At 53.6% G+C, this 20467-nt stretch overlaps 2 protein-coding genes across 2 annotated transcripts; one reads left to right on the top strand and one right to left on the bottom strand.

Annotated features, from left to right (window-relative positions):
- Positions 1-3506: 3506 nt before the first annotated feature.
- On the bottom strand, positions 3507-11107 carry LOC130585756 (lysosomal acid lipase/cholesteryl ester hydrolase-like). Its single transcript, XM_057386374.1, has 10 exons — positions 10974-11107; positions 9311-9400; positions 8728-8893; positions 7474-7672; positions 7231-7340; positions 6785-6921; positions 6338-6481; positions 5867-5938; positions 5240-5305; positions 3507-4777 (listed from the first exon to the last, which is right to left on the bottom strand). Exons 2-10 carry the CDS (start codon positions 9392-9394, stop codon positions 4544-4546), a joined length of 1212 nt encoding a protein of 403 aa, XP_057242357.1. The 5' UTR covers positions 9395-9400; positions 10974-11107; the 3' UTR covers positions 3507-4543.
- A 2266-nt stretch (positions 11108-13373) lies between these two features.
- LOC130585752 (lipase member M-like) lies at positions 13374-20370 on the top strand. Its single transcript, XM_057386368.1, has 10 exons — positions 13374-13474; positions 16545-16661; positions 16963-17080; positions 17497-17695; positions 17811-17920; positions 18149-18285; positions 18441-18587; positions 19074-19145; positions 19371-19436; positions 19529-20370. The coding sequence occupies exons 1-10, from the start codon at positions 13469-13471 to the stop codon at positions 19760-19762; spliced, it is 1206 nt and encodes a 401-aa protein (XP_057242351.1). The 5' UTR covers positions 13374-13468; the 3' UTR covers positions 19763-20370.
- The last annotated feature ends 97 nt before the right edge of the window (positions 20371-20467 follow it).

The following is a 20467-nucleotide window of genomic DNA, read 5'->3' as shown; positions in this document are numbered from 1 at the left end:
GTGTTGCACATATAATAGTATTTTAAATTACTATATTTAGTATTAAATATAGTATTAGTAATATTAAATTAACATAATAGTGATTTTACAAAAATAATTTTGATATATAGACGTGGTTATGAAGTAGTTAATATTTTAATGTATTTTCAAAACTAAATTTTGCTAAGACTTAAAGTTACTTTAATACTAAAGCTAGCTAAGAATTGCTGCAATAATTGTGATATTATAGATATCAAAACCCGTCAAATACATCAAAAAGTAACAAACAACCAAAACGAAAATAACCGCGCCTAACCAGGAAGGTGACAGTGCAGCCGCCTTTAAAGTTTGCAAACCAATATTAAAAAAATGTTTAAATGTGTATAATTGCTTATAAATATACTTTTAGCTAATGCAATAAAAACAATATTATTTTTTTCCCCCTGTTGTCCCTTATTAGATTTCTGAAAACCAAACTCCAAGAGGATTGTGCTTAGTTTCTCACAAGCAGGGATGTTTTTTTAGCTGGAGTTGCGCAGCGGAGCTGGAGGAAGCAGCTGATCTTTCCACCACACCTCGGCAGAGCTGCCCACGTTTTTGGGTCACTGCCATCAAATTGAATAAACAGCAGCACCAACGTTCCTGGCTGTGGATTGGGAAATAACGGAGGTGTGATCACGGATGGTTTTTCTCAGGGAATTCTTCCCCTGTTCCTGTGCTCAGAAGAGTCCAGAACAACCCTGAGCTTCTTGTGCTYCTCCCTTGTTGTACCTTAAAGTGTATTTTACAGCTAAAAGGGGTTGATTTGTGGGTGAGCAGACCTGGGACAATTTGGGCAAAGTTTCTAAATGAAGAAATACTAGCAGTTTTGAAATTTGGTGCCGCAGTTTGAGATTGTTTTGCTCTTGAGGTTGTTTTCCAACGCACTGGAGAGAAGCTGATTGGACTGAACTTGGCCAAAGCCCTGATTAGGGATATCAGAYACTTTCAGGGAGCAGGAACCTGTCCCACAGTTCACAGTCCAGGGTCAGGGATGACGTTCAACGCTGTCTTGGGAAGTTTTGGAGATAATTACACCTGATCCTGAGCCCTGGCTAACTGTAACTCACCATGGCCTCACACCGTTCCCACCTACTTGAAGTCTCACCATAGGAAAAACATAATTGAAAAATGCAAAATGTTTTTTGTACTTTGAAAATAGGAGTCTCAAAGGCCAGTGTCTGTCTCTCAGAGCTTCATCTAACAAATTCAAAAGAAAATTCGAAAATTACGTGGGGAGTAACACAGAAATCGCTGAGAATTCCCGAAATAAGAAAGCGAAGTGTTTTCAACCAAATAAAAGTCAGAATCTCCCCAGTGACGCCACTGGAAATTGTTGTCAGGCTGTGAAGGATCAAAAAGATATGAAAAGATGGCATACCATCTGTCATAACTCGATGAAATCTCGTCCTAGATTAACCCTGGCCCAAATCAGTTTCMAAATAACCCCACGTGCCTGCACGTTGTTCAGGCAGTCACCGGAGCAATATTTGGGTTTCTTGCAAAAGCACAGCTTCCCTTCAGCCTGTGGGAAGGAGGCAGAGCAGGGTTCAGCAMTGYCCCAGGGTGGGCACAGCCCGGGGCTGGCCCTGTGCCCCTCTCCACACCTCAATAACTCAATCACTCTGCCTTGGCTGTGTGACAGCGGAGAGCAATGGCTCAGCCAGCACGGGGACACTGCCAGACCCTGAGCGGGATGTGACACAGCCMTGGTGGCCTCGTGTGACACGCTCAGATGAGCACATCTGGGAGGAAATGGAACGAGAGGCTGAGTGAGCAACACCCTCCCCACGTGCACTGAGGAGCTGAGGCTGCTGTGGTCACCAAAGGGTGGTGAAGGCTTTGCATGTGCTCTGTGCTCCGAGAGAGGGGTTGAATTTGTCACCAGGGGCTGAGAGATGAAGGACATTGAAGTTGGAGCCAAGCCAGAGCAGGCTCCAGGATGGTCAGAGGGATGGAGCAGCTCTGCTGGGAGGGAAGGCTGGGAGAGCTGGGATTGTTCAGCCTGGACAGGAGAAGCTCTGGGGTGACCTCACTGTGGCCTTGCAGGGCCTGAAGGGGCTGACAGGAAAGATGGAGAGAGACTGGGACAAGGGATGGAGGGACAGGACACAGGGAATGGGGTCACACTGCCAGAGGGCAGGGCCAGATGGGATATTGGGAATTGGGAATTGTTCCCTGGGAGGGTGGGCAGGCCCTGGCACAGGGTGCCCAGAGAAGCTGTGGCTGCCCCTGGATCCCTGGCAGTGCCCAAGGCCAGGCTGGACATTGGGGCTGGGAGCAGCCTGGGACAGTGGGAGGTGTCCCTGCCATGGCAGGGGTGGCACTGGATGGGCTTTGAAGTCCCTTCCAACCCAAACCCTCTTTGTTTTTGTGATTCTGTGATTCTGTGATTCTCTGCAATCACACAGACCTGTCTGAAGATGTTTGCTTTCCCTGACAGACCTGAGCCACACAAGGGCTCCAATCCTGCCACAATCAGTGTGGCTTTGCCGTGGAATTCAATCCAAGTATCGATCAAGGCGATCCCAGGAGACAGAATTTCACAATATTTCACAAGCATAAATCAATTTGCTTCCACAACACAGCCCTTCATCCATTGTTGATCCTTTAAGGGCAGATGGGAAGCGAGTACCAGAACCTGATTTAGCCAGAGCTTCACCAAAATGCTCTGTCATGGGAGAATGAAGGTAATGCATTCCAAACTGAATAATTGCAAGTAGATAATTGCAAGATAGATAATTGCAAGATAATTGCAAGATAATTGCAGAAGAGGCGGGTACTTCATAACCTCGACAGAAAGAATAAACTCCACAATTTCTATGACTTTTCAGAAGTTACAAGCTGAGGCTTCTAAACTAAACTTAAATAAATGGCTAGTTTTGTTTGGTTTAATGCCCTTAGGGGTCTCTTCCAGCCTTACAGATCCAGTGGTCCTGATTTCCTGCCGGGCAAACGTCTCACGAGCACCTTTGGGTGTTGATGTGCCGAGGTGAGAAGGTCACCCTGCATTTGCATCGCTATCCGAGGCACCAACACCCTGCGAGGTGCCGCTCCAGGGCACAGCCCCGAAGCTAATCGCACCGAGAATGTCATTACAAATGTCCTAAGTGAGGAGCTAATCACCGGCAATGCCGGCAGATCCTATCCGACCTGTAGCCTCGACATTCCCCGAGCCCGTCCTGGTCACCTCTGCGGTCAGCTCCCCCTGTGAAGGGAGGGCATGAACAGCTTTAGGGGTGATAACTCGTGCTGAGACTGTGCTGTACCCACGGAATCCCGAAATGGTTTGGGTTAGAAGCCACTCATTCCATAACCACTCATAATTCCACCCCTCCCACTGTCCCAGGCTGCTCCCAGCCCCAATGTCCAGCCTGGCCTTGGGCACTGCCAGGGATCCAGGGGCAGCCACAGCTTCTCTGGGCACCCTGTGCCAGGGCCTGCCCACCCTCACAGGGAACAATTTCTCCAGAGGTTTAACAGTGCAACCACACAGAGCCCAGTGGACCCTTTCCAATTTTATTATTACYATTATTAATATTATTGTATTATTAATATTATTTGTACATTTTAAAGCGGACCTTATCCTTTGCCCTGCTTGCTCCCAGATATATTTTATGAAGATGATCATGCAAACAGGCAAATTCACAATTCCTCCCCTGATCAAGGTGTTTTCAATAATTTAATCCAGAAGCTGGAAACAGATTTGGACGCGTTACTGCCTTCCACCACGCTCTTCTTCTGTCTSCCACAAAAGCATTCCCTGAGTTGCAGCACAAGGTGGCCCTTCCAGCTGGGTTTGTGCTTGAGAATTGCTGAAAGTGGTGCAAAAGAATTGCTGAAAGTGGTGTTTCCTGGCACAACTTGCTGTAAACTCTTCTRTGTACAAGCAAGGTTACCCAAATCAGCAGGAATCTGAGAAGGATGTTCCCTAAATTAGTAAAACAGGTAGTTCTCATGGAAAAAAACTATGGCCACTCTTCATGATTGCCTGGCAGGAAGTTGTCAGCTCCTTCCAGCTGTGCATGAAGGCAGTGAAGGTCAGGATTTGGGGATTCTTGGCCTGGAAGCGTTGCCAGAGGGGAATAAAGCTGCACCAGCAGGATCCATCCACGGCGGGGTTTCATCCCGGCAGAGCTGCTTCCATGTGACACTGGAGGGCACAGAGCTGCTGCCCAGCTGTTTGCAGCTGGAACCCAAGTGCAAGGATCCAACAGGGGCCAAATTCCTCTGAAATTGGCTGTGGCTGGACGCCTGTGTGAGAGAGGCACTGGGACACTCAGGGTGTGAGGGCCATGCTCAGCTTCTGCAAGGACCTGAGCCTGTTGACCCTAAATCCAGAGTGCTTTCCCAATCATTGGATTGGCTTGTTTTCCTCACTGGCCCCAGTGATATCAATCCAAACCAAGTGGAGCTGTTTATTGAGCTTTCCCCTCCTCTTTCTTTCTTCATTTTTYCCCACCCCCAAATGAAAGAAGCCCCAGAAGTCATTGAGCAGCCGACAATTCCCGCTGCCTCTGCMGCTCTAGGCGCTCTTCTCCATCAGGTCCAGCATTTCTTTGTACACCTGCTCGTAGACCTGCTTGCCCCAGAGGAAATCAAAGTGGACAAATTCGGGGATGTATTTCTTGTAGGCCACGTTGGAGATGCGGGGCAGGGTGATGTTGACGTCCTCGGGGGCTGAGATCCARTCCTTGCCCCCGTACCAGGCGGCCAGCGGGGTTTGCATCTTCTCCAGCTCGTAGAAGGGAGGGGTGGTCTGGAAGACAAGAGGGAGGTCACTTTTGAATTGTGAAAATTCAAAGTGGATCCTGATTGCTGCTTGGAATTTGTCCCTAATCCCAAGGRATGGCAGAGGAACTGTCACCAGGAAGCTTCACTGTGCTCTGGGATCCTGTGCTTTTCACCAGAACGTGGAAAAGTCATCGCTGAGTGACTTTTTTCATGGGAAAGTTACAAACCTGCTTCCCCATATAARCTCCATAAATAACATAAAACAAGTAAATTCCATAAATACCCTGTAACTCACAGAATCATGGAATGGTTCAGGCTGGAATGGACCTCGAAGATCATCTCTTTCCAGCCCTCCTGCCATGGGCAGAGACACCTSCTGCTAGCTCTGCTCTATTCTCCAAATTCAGTCTCAACCGCTGCAATATTTTCATACRATATTTTCATTTTTCTCTTTTAAAAGCAAAAAATGAGAACGGCTCACTCTTACCTGGTTGTAGTGAAGCACATTGTCACTGCCATAATCATAATATTTGAATTCCCCTGTCTGGTAGAGCTGGAAAAGGAGGAGAGCTCTGTTTATTATCTGTGCTTTGGAGGGGTCTGGGGAGAAGGACAGAAGAGGTGACAGGGAGTGGCACTGCTCCCTCCTGCCACCAAGGCTCGTGGAAGTGATTTTTTACATCTGGTACTGGATTTTGGGAGAAGAGCTCAGCCCCAGGAAGACCAGCACAGAAACCCATGGGGGAAAGCCTGGAGTARAACCAAGAGTCTCCAAGGAGGTACGGATCAGACCTTTGGGCAGGGCTTTTGTCTGTCACAGTGAATGCCACCAGCAGAAGGAGGTGAGTTGAATCTTTTCAGTAATTAGTTGCATCATTAATGGTCTGACTGACCAACTCTGGCACCYCCTGTCCTGCTTCATCACCAATCTTTGTTCTGCCTCTACCTCCTACCAGCTCCAGGGAATCTCAGACACCTTTTGTTGGGATAAACAACTCCATCCACACCAGGGTTTTGGGCAGCTTTCCTCTCTCTCYYTCACCCYGCTATGCAGGGGAGMACTGGGGGRTTATTCCCAGCCCCTGAACATGGARAGKAGAATGGGAATTGTTACCTGGCGCCAGTGCAGCATGTTCTTCAGGGATGTGGAGTCAGGGTAGCGGGCCAGGTAGACATCSACGCGGCTCTGCAAGAAACCATCAGAGAGGTTTAATTTCTGCCAAAAAGGAATCCTGTCAGGGATAAAACTCATCCCTGAGCTCCCTGGGCCAAGCTGAGCAATTCCTGTGGGATGCTGGGCCATGTTTGGAGCCTGGCTGGTCTCCAAGGCAGAGTAAGGCTCCGTACTTCGTGCTCAAGATGCAAAGACAAAGCTCAGCTCACGGCAGTAGCTCTGTGTGCTGCTCCCAATGTTTTCTCCTTGGAATATTAAGCAATTCTCAGGTTTTCCCTGAGAAACCCCCACCCTGGTGCCTCCAGCCCGGGTTTTTCCAATGCTCAAAGATGTGAAAGGCAGCAGATGGACAGCCTGGGCAGGGGCAGTGAGAACCCAGCTCTCTGGAGAGGGGAGCTGCGGGGTACATACCACGTTCAAGCTGTTGGTGAACCCGCCGGGCAGGTACAACACAAACGTGCACAGGCTTTTCAAGATGGGGTAGACACACATCCTGGAAATCACTTGCTTCAAGACCTCATCCTTGTCAAAGACCACTCTGTGTCCCAAAATGAGCTGTGGAAGTCAGAGAGGTGGATCAGTGCCTCCCCACCTCCTTGCTCACCCCTGAAAGCTGAGGACAGCTTTGCTGTGTTTTGTCATTTTGGCTTTTCAGAAGAGCCCTGACCTTCTTAGGAGAGGTTTCTCCTGGGAGGAGGGACCCAAAGCCAATATCCAGGACTAGTTCTGTGATTAAGGCTGGATTTCCATGCCCTGCAGGCTCAGGGGCAGGGAGATGGAGGTGAGGCACAAGCAGTGTCTCAGGTGACCTGCCCAGCCCCTCCTCCCCCTCACACCTCACCCGTGGTGAGCTCATACCTTAATCAGCACCTCGGGAAGGTCAAACACCCTGACCAGGGGTGACTTCATGTGTGAGTTCACAGTGATAGGAGCCAAGGCAAAAAACATCTTGATTTTGCGATCCAGCTCGGGCAGGGATGAGAAGGCGATGAAACCTGAGCGAGGGAGAAGGAAGCAGAGCCTGAGAAGGAAGGAGCTGTTGTGTGTGCTGTGTGTCCGTGGGATGAACCCTCCCAGGCTGCTCTGGTGGGTTGGGCTCTGGCTGCAATGGGATGAGTTTGGGGTTGGGGTTTGGGGTTTGGGGCTGCCGCCACTCCAAACTGTTCTCTCAGAGCAATTCYGTGCTCTTCCCCCTTAGGCTGTTTGGAAGTGCCTGGACATCGCCCTCCCTGAGCGAGGTTTTGGGAACACTCCCAGGCCAGGGGGCACAGCTGGTGTGGCTCTGCCAGCTCTGTTCTCAGTACCTGTGGTGGTGCCTTGGGAATAGGCCACGTAGTAGAGCTGCTCCTGCCCTGTCTTCTGCAGGATGTAGTTGATGGTCGCTGGAAGGTCGTACATGGCCATCTCATGGAAGCTGCAGTGGAGACAGGCACGGGACAAAATCTGACCTTGCCGTGGCTACTTGGGAGTGGACACCCCTCCTCCAGATCGTGGACAGCACTGAGGGTACCAGGGGCCTGCCCACACTCCAGTTTSACAGAAAATACCTGTAAGCTGAGTATTCCTGCTGGTAGAACTCGAACTCCTTGTGTTTCCGTGACCAGCTGTTCCCCCGGCTGTTGCCGATCCAGACGTCGTAGCCGGCGTCAGCCAGGATGAAGCCCAGGCTGCTGTTGGGCAGATTGGTGACCCAGTTGCTTCCCTCCAGCACCAGGCCATGCTGCAGGAGRACCACGGCCTTTGGAGCTGGAGGAGGAAGAGGAGGAATCATTTCCTCTGACTGCCGGCAAAACTGGTCATTCTCATGCAGATGCTGCTTTGGCAGCMACCCACAGGAAGTGACAGCAGCACAGGGACATTGTCACCTCTGTCCTCAGCACCTCTGGGGAGGTGATTTTCCTGGGTCACCCYGGGGCAGAGACTGGAAATTCTTTTACACTTATTTGCTATGTTCATGTGCCAGTTCTGCTTCCCAGGGCAGGGACACRCTGGTGAGAACAGGGCAAGAACCTCACCATTGGTTTGAAATAGGGGTTTGAGTGAAGAACAGGAAGGTCCCAAAGTGGTGAGGTGGCATTGGGCCGGACACAGAAAGGATCCAAAGTGGTGAGATGGGGCTGGATTGGGCACAGAAAGGATCCAAAGTGGTGAGATGGTGTTGGATTGGGCACAGAAAGGATCCAAAGTGGTGAGATGGTGTTGGATTGGGCACAGGAAGGATCCAAAGTGGTGAGATGGTGTTGGATTGGGCACAGAAAGGATCCAAAGTGGTGAGATGGTGTTGGATTGGGCACAGAAAGGATCCAAAGTGGTGAGATGGTGTTGGATTGGGCACAGGAAGGATCCAAAGTGGTGAGATGGTGTTGGATTGGGCACAGAAAGGATCCAAAGTGGTGAGATGGTGTTGGATTGGGCACAGGAAGGCTTCAAAATGGTGAGATGGTGTGGAATTTGGCACAGGAGGATTCAAAATGGTGAGATGGCACTGGACAGGACACCTGGCTTGGTTTCCTTTCCTGGCAAATGTGTTTTTGCTGCTGCACTGTCTGGTTTTGAGCTGAGGTRAAAGCTGGGGCAGGATTTCTCTGCCCCATTATTCTTCCTCTTTTAAGCAGATCCTCCCAGAAYGAGGTGGGCATCTGCATTTCTCCTGCTCCCAAGGCTGTTTCCCTGATTTTTCCTACGGGGAAATCTGCCTTCTGGAGGACCCTGCCCATGGTGAGGGTGGCCCAATCCAGCCCAACAAAGCTCTCAGGGTGGCACTCTGGGCATTCCAGCGCAGAGCTCCCCGTGGCACTTACGGGGACAGAACATGCTGGATGCCTGTGGCCCAGCTTGGTGGGAAATGCTGAAGCTCTCGGGGTTGTCTCTGCGGTGGGGAATCCTCTGCAGGGTGAGGAAATAGCCATCATCTGTCTCCACCTCGTGCTCCTCGTAGGGGTACCCGTGGTGCCGGACAATCTCTCCCTGTGGGAAGGGAAGGACAGCATGGGACAGGTCCCCAGAGTGCAGATCTCTGTCCCAAACAGTGGCAGGGCTTGGCTGGGCAAAGCCATCGGTGATGTCACGACTGCAGCGAGAATTTTGGGCAGGTCCCTGGGCAGGTCTGGTGAAGAACTGTCACTTTCTGTGTTGCAATCAAGAGCAGGGCAGCGCAGGCAGCCAAGCTCTGAGCCCAAGACAGCTGTCCTGACCCAACCTGCTGGCTTGGAATGGAGCTCCCAGAAACATCTGCCATAAATCTTTGTGTGTGTAAGAGCAGGGAGACAAATCTCCAATAAAATCCTGGTGTCAGCCCTCGGTGAAGACACSCAGAGCCCGTGGGTCTTGCACAGATCATGACAGCATGGGTACCTTGCACAAGAAGGAGAAGGAGTGACTTACAACATCCATGGACACCTCGGGGTTTGCTCCCGACCTTTCAGCGATGCAYATTAAACAAGCAACGGTGAGGAACAGCCACGTCATGGTGCTCTGCAAAATATCGTCATGAAGAGCATGAGAGACTTCAGTGGCACAGACACAGACGCTGGGGAGATCTCTTGACGTGCCCTGCACTTCCATCAGTGTTTTAAGCTGAYCCCTCAGCAAGTGAAATCATTTTAAACTCGAAATTCTCYAAGTGGTTCTGAAAATTAKTTGTTTTGTTAACCTTGAAGAAAGYCAGAGTMCAAATTCCACCACATTTTAATTCCATGTTCTCCATCAGGCCCTCGCATTCAGAAGCCTACACAGCTGTGTGCCCAGCCAAACCTGGTTTTCTAGGGGGGTGATTATGGATTATTCATTTAAGATGTCTCAGGGTAGCTGGAAGAACAGATTGCTTTGTTCCTCTGATAGCAGAGCTAATGAGGAGTAAATCATTAGTTTAATATCAATTTTAAGTTGCAGGGTCACATTCTAAAGATGAAATCAATACATGTGGTTTGTCTGGGTTCTCCTTACGGCTGAGAGAGACCCCAGACACTCCTGGCTTGTTTTCTCAAACTCGAATGAAATACCATCCAGGAGACCCCTGTTCCTCCTGGGAAGGGTTTTGAAGTGTCTGCTYTGCCTTGTTCCTACCACAAAACATCTCACAGCCATTTTATTCCATAGAAACACAGAATCACAGAATGCTTCGGGGGAAAGGAACCTTAAAGATCATCTCGTTCTGCCACGGGCAGACCCCTGCTCTACAGGAACGGGTAAATTTGCTGGGGACAACAAATTGGCAGCAGAAACGCTGCCTCAGCTGCTCAGAGCAGTTGGATTGTGTGAAGCAATTCAGCAGGGAGCTGCCAAATCCCCACTGACTGCCATTGCCAGGCTTCCCTGGCCAAAGAGAGGAGAACTGGGAGCGGGTTTCTGTCACCTCCCGGCTGCCCTCGTCCCTCCGGCGGGAGGATCCGGCTCCCCGTGCCGCAGGAGGTGGCTTGAGAGCCGGGGAGAAAAGCCASCTGCTCCCTCTGCTGTTCCCGGAGCGGATCCCAGAGGAGATCAGCGCACCTGGGCACAGCCCGGCCCGTGTGCGCCCTCCCGGTGTTCAGGGACCCCATCTCCCGGGGCAGGGTCCCCATCGTCACCCTGAGACCCCCGGGGTGCGATCTGGGGATAARACCCCTCCTTGCACCGCCTCTCGCCCGGCCCCACGAGGCTCTGGATTCGTTATTTTAGGACCGAGCCTTCAGCAAAGTCAAGGAGAGACATAACGCGTTTTTCTGGTGCAGCGTCAGGAGAACGGCATGCACATTCCAGGGAAGAGCTTTGCCTGGGATTGCTCTTTCCTCTCAACAACCAGCTTGGAAAAATATACAATTCCCACAAATTTCCCACAAAGGGGGCACGTCCTTTGGTTCAGCAGACCCAGAGAACCCCTGGTGGCCGCAGGGTGACACCTCTTCCACCAGCAGCGCGGTCCTGACCCCTCTGCAAACACTCCCACGGCCCCTCCCTGAGCAGAGCCATTCCTCTGGAGCCAGGGCTGACGGGGAAGCCCTGCTGTCCCACCCCGGGGCTCTCCAAGCCCCCACAGCTCTGTCCCGCTGTACCCGGGAGGGGGAATTACCCGGCGTGGTGCGGGGGCTGCAGCAGAAGCGGTGCGGGAGCCTTTGTCCCCGGTGTCCCCCGAGCAGACGGTCCCTGCTGCCTGCCCAGAGCGCTCTCATCGGGCTGTTATTCCCTCTGCTCCGCGGATTCGGGAGCGTCACGGCCGCCACTCCCTCTAATCCCTCCTCCTGTGGATGTGTAATTCACCTGAGGCTGGAGTCTGCTCCTGCGGGAGACACCCTTCCCACCTTGGGAATGTTCTGGTGGCACTGCGAGAGCTGGGAGCTGTCACAAATCGCTTATTTCCACCTGATGGAGGAGTCGTTCGGCATCGCTCTGTGAGCTGGAGGATGTGCAGCCTCTGGACTCTGCACCTGCCCTGCGACGGGTGTTGGTGCAAGGGACAATGATGGTGCAAGGGACAATGATGGTGCAAGGGACAATGCTGGTGCAAGGGCCGGTGTTGGTGCAAGGGACAATGCTGGTGCAAGGGCCGGTGTTGGTGCAAGGGACAATGCTGGTGCAAGGGCCAGTGTTGGTGCAAGGGACGGTGTTGGTGCGAGGACCAGTGCTGGTGCAAGGGTCAATGCTGGTGCAAGGGCCAGTGCTCAGGGTGCTGTGGGGTGCGTGGGACCAGCCCAGCCCACCCCAGCAAACCCCACCCAGCTCCTTTGGGCTCTCCCTGCAGCATGGAATGAGCCCGACAATGCCCCGTCCCCATTATGACTTCAGGGGCCGGTGCTCGATAAAAATATGAAAAATAAGTCTGTCCCCGGGGAGGGAGGAAGCTGTGAATGGAGACTTCACATCTTGCCAGGCTCCCCTCTTCCCAGTGGCCATGCCTTTGATGCCTGAGGAGGTCMCTGCAGGGACGGTGAGGGGTGACACGGGCTGCGGCTGTCACCTTTGTCACCCGCCWGGCCTGCTCCAGCCACGCTCGCTCAAATTGCCAACACGCTTTGGAAAGCCTGAACAGCCCCACCTCTGTCTGGAGATGTAATGACTGTTCTGGAGCAAGGACTGCCTGCAGGCAGTGCCACAAGCCCTACCAGTCGGCTCACCCTCGAATGARCAGAGCAGAATCCGATTTTTCCCCCGCAGGGAGAGGAGGGAAGGTGGAAAAACAGGATCAGATATGCWCAGACAAGGGAAAAAACCACTCCCCTTTCCTCCCAGCAACCATAGAGCCTGCCTTCCTTTTTGGGACAGGACATCAGAAAGGCTCCTAATAAAAATTAGGAGTTCTGAGACAAGATTATTCCACTGGTTTTAACAGTTATTTCAATTTTCGGGTGTTTCTTCCTCAATTCTTTGCATTTCATCTTGCTGCTGCGGGCACYGAGGTCCTGGAGCGCTCCTTGGCTGTGGAAGGTGCTCTCCAGAGGGAACAGGAGAGCCTGGGTGGCAGAGGATGCTGTGAAAGTGCTGCTGAGGGAAACCAACTCCTGCCCGAGCCCTCGTGGAAAATGCAGTGGTTTGGTACATTAAAAAAAACCTCAAAGCCAACAAACCACGGGTGTCCATGTCTCCCTGAGTGTGAGGTGGTTCTGTGGCCTGGCCACGGCCASGCAGGGATGGAGCTCTCTCTGCTGGGAGGATGGGAAAGGGCAGCCTGGCCGGGAGGAGAGGGTAGCAGCACCAGGGGTTGTGTTTGTGCTGCCTTGCCGGGGTCAGAGGCTGCTCTGGCTGCACCCATGAGCCCTGCTGTTATCTCAGGGAGCTGAGCTGTGAGGCTGTCCCTGGTGGAGGCTGAGGTTGGACCACTGAGCCCTGCAGATCCCCGTCACCATGATGGCCTGGCTGTGGTTTTCTTCTTCTTGCAGAAGAAGTGTGCTCAGCCCCTCCATAACCCTTCTGTACTTTTCAGCCGATTGTGAAGGTTTCTGGCGTTCCTTCTGTCGCAGAACGGGCAGGATGCTCCTTTTTGTGTGCTGCTGGGATTAATCTAGCCAGAAACTTGAGCTCAGGTTTTTCTGCTTTGTCACTAGTGGAGTGTAAAGTCTGTTAATGAAAAAGATCCCACCCGCCCCCAAAACCCCAGGTCACCGCTGTCTCTGGCTCGCTCTCCTCCTTTGTCACCAGAGAAGCAAGGTTCACCAGCTCTCCCCACATGCTTCAGCCCCCACCCACCACCTCTGGGCTCACTCCGATGTGGGGGCGTCCCAGTAGTCCCTGGAATCCAAAATTGGATGCTRCACCCAGATACAGCCTCCCCAAGTCCAAGCAGAGGGGATAATCCCCTGCCAGGCCTTGCATGTGACACTCATCAGCTCTGTCCTGAGAGGAGCCGCAGGGCGGGTGTGGAGTCATCGTGCCCCAAAGTGGCCCAGCCTGTCCAGGAGGAGGGGCTGAGGACGTGGGGCAGGGGCCGCAGAAATAAGGGGGGAAGGGTGGGGAGAGCCGTGGGATCGCRGCCAGTCCGGAGAGGCACGGAGTGSAGCGGCAATTTCGGGAGAGAAGGAGCTCTGAAGGACCAGGAAAGGCTCCTCAGCTTCCTGCGAAGCCCTGAGGGAGATGGAGGTGAGGCTGGAGGCAGAGGCTGCGATGGAGCGCGGGCAGAGCCGCTGKGAGCCCTGCTGGGAGCTGGGGCTGTGCTGCCCTGGGGCGCTCTGGCACCATGAGAAGGGGGTGCAGATCCCTCTGCAGAGCTCCGGGCATCTCAGGAGCCTCCTGCTCCGGTGGCAGAGGGGGACACTGCAATGGGATGGCAGCCTGCGGGGCTCGGCAGGGACAGGCTCGGGGCTCATCCCCGCAGCCCCCGGGCTCTGGGGTGCAGGGAAGGAGCAGGAAACCTCCGGGGTCACTGGATCAGTGCTGGATGCCCAGCCTGTGCTGGTGGGGCAGCTGAGGGAGAAGAGTCTCGTCCTTTCTGCYGAGAGAGGCTGAGGATTGAGCCTGCTTTGTTCCSTGGCACCTSTCAGYACGGTTTTTGCYCTCTYCTCTCRAAGGAATGCCCAACTTTGCCTTGTCAGGTCCATGCCTGGTGCTGCCTGAAGGGTCAGTSAGGGCAGAGAATCTCTAACCTGGCATTTCCACCTGGCTGTGGCTGTGACCGGAGCAGCCTCCTTCTCCGGGACCCTGGCAGGGTGTGCAGCACCCAAAGGTCCTGTAATTACACACAACTCKTGCAAAGTGCCCATCTCGCTCCTTCATGCYGGCAYTGAAACCCAGGGAAAAGCCCAGACARTAATTCTGCTGGTGAAACCCATAACAAACGTGTGTTCCAAGCAGGCCAGAGGCGTTTGGCACCGACAGAGGAAATGTTCTGCTCRGCAGTGARACCACCCCAAAGGAGGGTGAGYGGGAGGCTGGGATGGAGATCCCAGAGATCCCTTCCCACCTCTGTGCTCTCCTGGCAGGAGGAGAGGTGATGGGGCTGGAAAATGGGGTTAAAGGGGCCCAAATGGACTGATTGTCATTGTGGAGGGCTGATTGTCATCCCTGCCCAGGGGACAGCTGTGCATTCCATGYGTGGAGAACTCGTGGGCTGGACATTGTCCTGGATGTACCCCAATTGTGGGTCTGGGAATGGGATGGGGTGCAGGGGCTTGGCTGGTTCCTGAGGAGCTGCAGCTTTGAGCAGGAGCTGGGAGCTCCTCCACGCTGGCTGCCTGTGCCCAGGGACTCTCAGCCGAGCAGCAGKGCCCCTGGTTTAGGGTTGGGTGGTGGGCAGTGTGGCCAGCAGGGAATGGTCAGTCTGGGCTGGAGGGGGTGGCCATGCCCGGCCGGACTCTGGGCAGGGCCCCTGTTGGGCACTGAGCTGGACACTGCTGCAGGGAATGCTCTGCACTGTGCTGGTCACCTGGGGGTGGACACAGCTCTGGTGACTTGTGTGAGCCCAAGGCTGGCTGCAGGAGGTGGGGACTGTGGTTTTGGCTGTTTTTCTGTGTTCCTACCCCATTTTCACACCCCAGCCCAGGTCTATCAGCGCTCACTGAAAGCCACAGGAATGCTCAGTGGCTGATMYTTCCCTCTCTGYCACARAGGCTTCCAYCTCTTGGGACACCAGCAGGACCTGCTTCTGTCCCTGCTGGTCTGCCAGTGCTCCCTGTGACATCTGCTGGCTCCGTGGCACAGCTTGTCACCAGTCACGGTGTGCCACCATRGTGTCYGGGTGACACYGGGGTGGGCAGSAGAGCCCTCAGCATGGAGGTGACATTCAGCGTGTGGGAAACCTGAGTGCCACGGCTCAAGAGCAGGGAGAGGAGCAAACTCCTCCCAAAATGTGCAGGAGCCCCAGAAACCACAGGTCYGTGAGTGGGCTGTGCTGGYCATGGAGCATGGAAGGTCCTKGTGCACRGGTGAAGGGCAGGGCTGGGGGCAGATCTGAGGGAGAAGGACCACGGGACAGGATTTGGCAGGGATYTGATGCCTCTCTGGRCGGGGAATGTGACCCAAGGGACAGAAGCTCTTTCCTAAGTGACAAGATCAACAAGAGGACGCAACTGGTGTGAAACTCCTGTGGGTTTGGCAACAAGAAAACAGTGCTGAGGATCACCTTGTTCCATCTGGCATCTCCTGATCCCCGAGCAGGCCTGGCTTGCCCATCCCCTGTAATCCACAGGGGTTATTTCAGCCGTGTGCTCAGTCTGTGATGCCCTCAGGCATGGCCTGCAATGTCCCTCTGTGTGCACTGAGCTGGGTGAGGAGGCGGCTGCTGCAGCTCCTGCCCTCCCACCGTCCTTCCCACCTTCCTTCMSTGCTCAGGGTGAGGGGCTGKGGCACTAAAATCATCTGAAAGGGATGATGTGCAGCCCAGCCTGCAGCCGTGGGGCTGGGCAGCTGGGCAGGACCATGGAGCTCAGGTTCAGGGCTGTGGTTTGTCTGTGGGATCACGGAGCACTGTGACCTGTCCTCCCTCAGCCATCACAGCAGCTTTGTCCCAGCGCATCCCATCTCACCTGCACGGGCAGGTGGAGGCCCTGAGGGGCTGGTGGAGGGTTTGAACGGGAACAAGGTTTGGTTTGGTGCTGTTTCCCTGTGTGAGAGGAATTTCCTGCAGCCCACACGGTGCCCTGCAGTGTGTGGGTGCTGCCTTTGCCCTCAGCAGCCCAGGGAAGCTTTCTGTGCCATGAGGCTACTGAGAAAATGCATTCGGCGAGGCAGAGAGGCATCTTTGGCTCCTGCAGCAGGATCATCAAGGAAATGGACTTGGCTGGAGCTGTCCTGGAGCCCGGAATGCCCTGGGCTGGGCGCTCTGGGCAGCAGGGCAGTCCAGGAGCGCGTCGCTCCATCCAGAGCAGGGATGGGGCAGGGAAGCTCCTGCACGATGGAGCTCTGGCACGGCCCCTCCTGTTTGGGGGAGGATTCTCTCCCTGAAACGCTTTTCCCTGAAAGCCTAAGGATTCTCCTGGAAGCGCCCCGGTGCTTTTCCCAGGCAGGGGAAGGTGGGAGGCCTCTTGTCCCACGCTGCAGTGAGAACTGGGCTAAACGGGAATGGTCAGCAAGGGAGGCTTGGGGTGGGTTCCAGACCCGCTGCCCGCTGCAGCGTCAGGCTGTGGCCGTGCTGTCACCRTGCTGGGGTCGGACAGGGTTCCYTGTGCCCCCGGAGCASCCGCAGCCCCTCTCAGCCCGCCCCGTTATCCCGCAGGTGCCGCGGGCGGCCGGGATGTGGCTGCTGCTGGGAGCGCTGTGCCTGGCCCCGGGGCTGCGAGGAGGCGGAGCCGGGGTTGAAGCTTTCCGCAACCCCGAGACGTTCATGAACATCGTAAGTGCCGGGAGGGCACCGCGCTGCCCCGCGGCTGTGCCCGCCCTTCTTCCCGAGGGACCAGCTGGGCTCAGCCTGTCCCTGACATCTTCCTTCGCCTGGCCTCATCGGGGGGCTCGGCGCCCCAAAATCTCCCGCATTTGCCCGGCTGTCGCTCCCCTGTGCCCCCAGCTCCAGCTCGGTCTGTCCCCGCTCTGCCTGGGATCCCTTCGGGCGGAGGCGACAGCGGGCAGCGCGGGTGGAGCCGAGGAACGCACAGGGCACCGGGTCACCCTCTGCCCTTGCCCCGCTGTCCCCGCAGAGCCAGAAGATCACTTTCCACGGCTATGCCAGCGAGTTGTACGAGGTGATGACGGAGGACGGGTACTTCCTGACCGTCAACCGCATTCCCCGCGGCAGGAGGGACCGTAGGCAGTCAGGTGGGCACCAGATGTGAGCCTGTCCCCTGCCAGGGCCAACAGGAATCCGTGCGAGTGTCTGTGCCTTCAGGCATGGTTTGGGCAGCGGGAAGTGGGGATGAGGAGATTTTTCCTGGCTGCTTTGAGCTGCCCCTGGGGATTCAGGAGCTCAGCACCAACTTTTGCTGCATCTGACACAGCAAGCCCCAGGGGCTCCTTCCCTGCAGGAAATCCCTGGTCCAAGGTCCAGACTCGGCCTGGGATGGCAAAAGCCCCCCAAACACATAAATGCACTGGCAAAGTCAGGGAAATACAGGGAGAAGAGAATGAATAATGTGCAGCCTGTTGCAAACAGTATCAAGGTGCATGTGGGTTTTTTTATTTCTATATGGGAAGGGCATCCTTTTCTGTCAGCTACCCGAAATGTCCTCTTCCAGGATCCGGGACCCCCGTGCTGATAGTGCATGGGTTTTGTCAGGATGGTGGTGACTGGGTGGACAATTTCCCTGACAACAGCCTGGCCTTCATCCTGGCGGATGCCGGATACGACGTCTGGCTCGGGAACAACCGGGGCAACAGCTGGTCCCGCCGGCACCAAAACCTGTCTGTTGACTCTGTGGAGTTCTGGGATTTCAGGTGACAGGGCCAGCAGGGGCTGGGTTGGGCTGCTGGGCTGTCTGTGCCCATCTCCTGGTGTCCACGGGAGGCTGGGAGGTGGGAATCTCCTCCAGGTTCTTCCTTTGCTGCGCAGCTTCCACGAGATGGCCATGTACGACCTCCCGGCCATGGTGGGCTTCATCCTGATGCAAACTGAGCAGGAGAAGCTGTTCTATGTTGGGCATGCGCAGGGCAACACCCTGGGTGAGTGAGGAGGAGGGAGGAGAGGGCAGTGGGTGGGCGTGGGACACCAGGATGCCTTGGGAAGGACCCTTCAATGTCCATCCCAAACTGGAGGCTGCATGGGTGGGTTTTCCCCATCCTCCCCATCTATCCCAGGCTGTGCTGGCATCCAGGAACGTGTTTGCCTCAAACCCTGCACYTCACACACAGTCCCTGGGCTTCTTGCTGTGACTCTGTGCTGCTTTTCAGGTTTCATAGCATTTTCCAGCTTGCCTCACCTGGCCAAGAAAATCAAACTCTTCTTTGCCCTGGCTCCGGTGTCCACTCTCCGCTATGCCCGGGGCCCCGTGTTACGGACTGCCTTTCTACCCGAAAGTGTTCTCAAGGTACAGGAGGTGTTTATGCACTGTTAATCCTGAAATCCAGGGAAGAATTTCAGCAACTCTGGACCCTCTGCATTGTCACTGTGTGCTGATCCCACGCCTGCAGAGGGCTTTGGAGCTCCTAACATCATTTCTAACCTTTCCTCGTACTCTTTAAGGAAAAGTATGGAAGCAGAGAGCTGGTTCTGGTGAAGAGGAAGGATAGAGATGCCCTGGTTGTGAAGTGCAGCAGGCGCGTGCCAGCGGAACGGTGTGCCATAGAGCTCTTTCTTGCCGGAGGATTTGACAGGGAGAACTTGAATGTGGTGGGTGCACCAGACTCTCCATCCAGGTCACAGCCCTCTCTGGTTTTCCTAGACAAATGGAGATAGTTAATGAGRCACAAAAATRAGCATAAMCCSCCAAAGCAAAGTGTAAAAGGCAGTTGTTATTTGGACATTTCCTGCARTGGTGTTGGGGTGCTAAACCTGACYSAGTCTTTRGTAAGAGACAATCACTYGTGGTCTCTAAGGCAAAGGAAACTCCTGCCTCATTTTTGGCTGGCATGCAWCAAGTATGCAGGACAAAATAACCAAAAAATGATTGGACCAGTTGTATTTCCATTCTAAAATGTTGATTAAGTGGCTTAACTTTARAAGCTACTTCTGGCTCTGAGCAGAATAAAGCTACTAAAGAATCAGGAGTGTAAAAGTTTTCTATTGCAGTTWTAAGACAGAATGTTTAAGGGTTTTTGCCTAGACAGATTTCCACTGTTCCCAACTCACTTAGWAAATGYTTTCTTTTTCCTGTAGAGCCGCCTGGATGTGTATCTATCTCATTTTCCAGACTAYACGTCAGTAAAAAACCTTCTGCACTGGGGACAGGTAGAGACTCTGATTTTATAACTRCTTTAACTTTWCTTTCTTTTAACCTGAGAACATGGTATTTGCAAATACTGCTTCTTTCACCCTGGAGACAGGGAAGGAGGTAGAATCAAAACTACGAGATARAAGGGATTTTTAAACTGCTGCACCAAGGTGTCYTAAAAGCTGTCCAGGGGGGCTGGTCCAGGCTATTTCCTGGATTAAGCCTTGGCCTCTGCCTTCCAGACTGCTAAAACGGGCCACTTCAGGCAGTTTGACTATGGGCCGAGGAACCAGGAGAAGTACAACCAGGTAAATGGGATGGGGCTGGCTGGAATCAGGATGGGGGTCACTCCCCATCCATCAGAGCCCACAAATAACAGGGATGTTCCTCCCCTTCCCAGCCCACCCCACCCTTTTACAAGATCGAAGACATGAAGGTGCCCGTGGCCCTGTGGAGTGGGGGGAGAGACTGGGTGAGTCCCCCTGAGGAGGTCCATCGTCTGGTGCCTCGCTTTTCCCGACTTGTCCACAAAGAACACTTCCCTGAGTGGAACCACTTCGACTACCACTGGGGCTTGAATGCCCCTCAGCGGCTGTACATGCAGATGGTGACCCTGATGAAGGAAAACCCATGAACCCATCCCCAAATCCATCCCTTAATCCATTTATGAATCTATCCATGAATCCATTCCTGAATCCATCCACAAATCCATACACGAGTCTATGCATGAATCTCTCCATGAATYCATCCCCAAATCCATCYCTGAATCCATCCCCGAATCCATCCACGAATCCGTCCATGAATCTATTCAAGAATCTATCCATGAATCTATCCATGATTCCATCCCTGAATCCATCCATGAATCCATCCACGAATCTATTCAGGAATCTATCCATGAATCTGTCCATGAATCCATCGCCAAATCCATCCATGAATCCATCCCCAAATCCATCCATGAATCCATCCCTGAATCCATCCCTGAATCCATCCATGAATTTATCCATGAATCCATCCCTGAGTCCATGTGGGAAGCCAGCAGGAGGCTGCCTGCAGCCTCTGCAGCTGTGATCTCGGGTACTGTAGATAAGCAAATTTGAGAAACAGAGCTTTGGAATGTGAACTGTGTGTTGACATTTTACAACAAGAAGCAGACATTGTGACCAGTTAGGAGAAGGAAATAGAGCTCGTGTTATTCATGTAATGTGGAGAAAATTATAGAAGATTTTGCTTTGAAATAATAAAGTCCTGACACCTGACACCTTTCCCCCGTGTCTGTCGTGTGAGTCCGGCTGACAAATGGTTAATGATGACAAATGGTGATCCTGATGTGATAGCATCA

Source organism: Malurus melanocephalus, unplaced genomic scaffold, assembly GCF_030028575.1.
Source record: "Malurus melanocephalus ecotype Western Australia unplaced genomic scaffold, MMel_1.1 scaffold_958, whole genome shotgun sequence".
NCBI classification, from domain to species: Eukaryota; Metazoa; Chordata; class Aves; order Passeriformes; family Maluridae; genus Malurus; species Malurus melanocephalus.
Note: the sequence above shows the minus strand (reverse complement) of the source record. Positions and strands in the feature narration are given on the sequence as shown.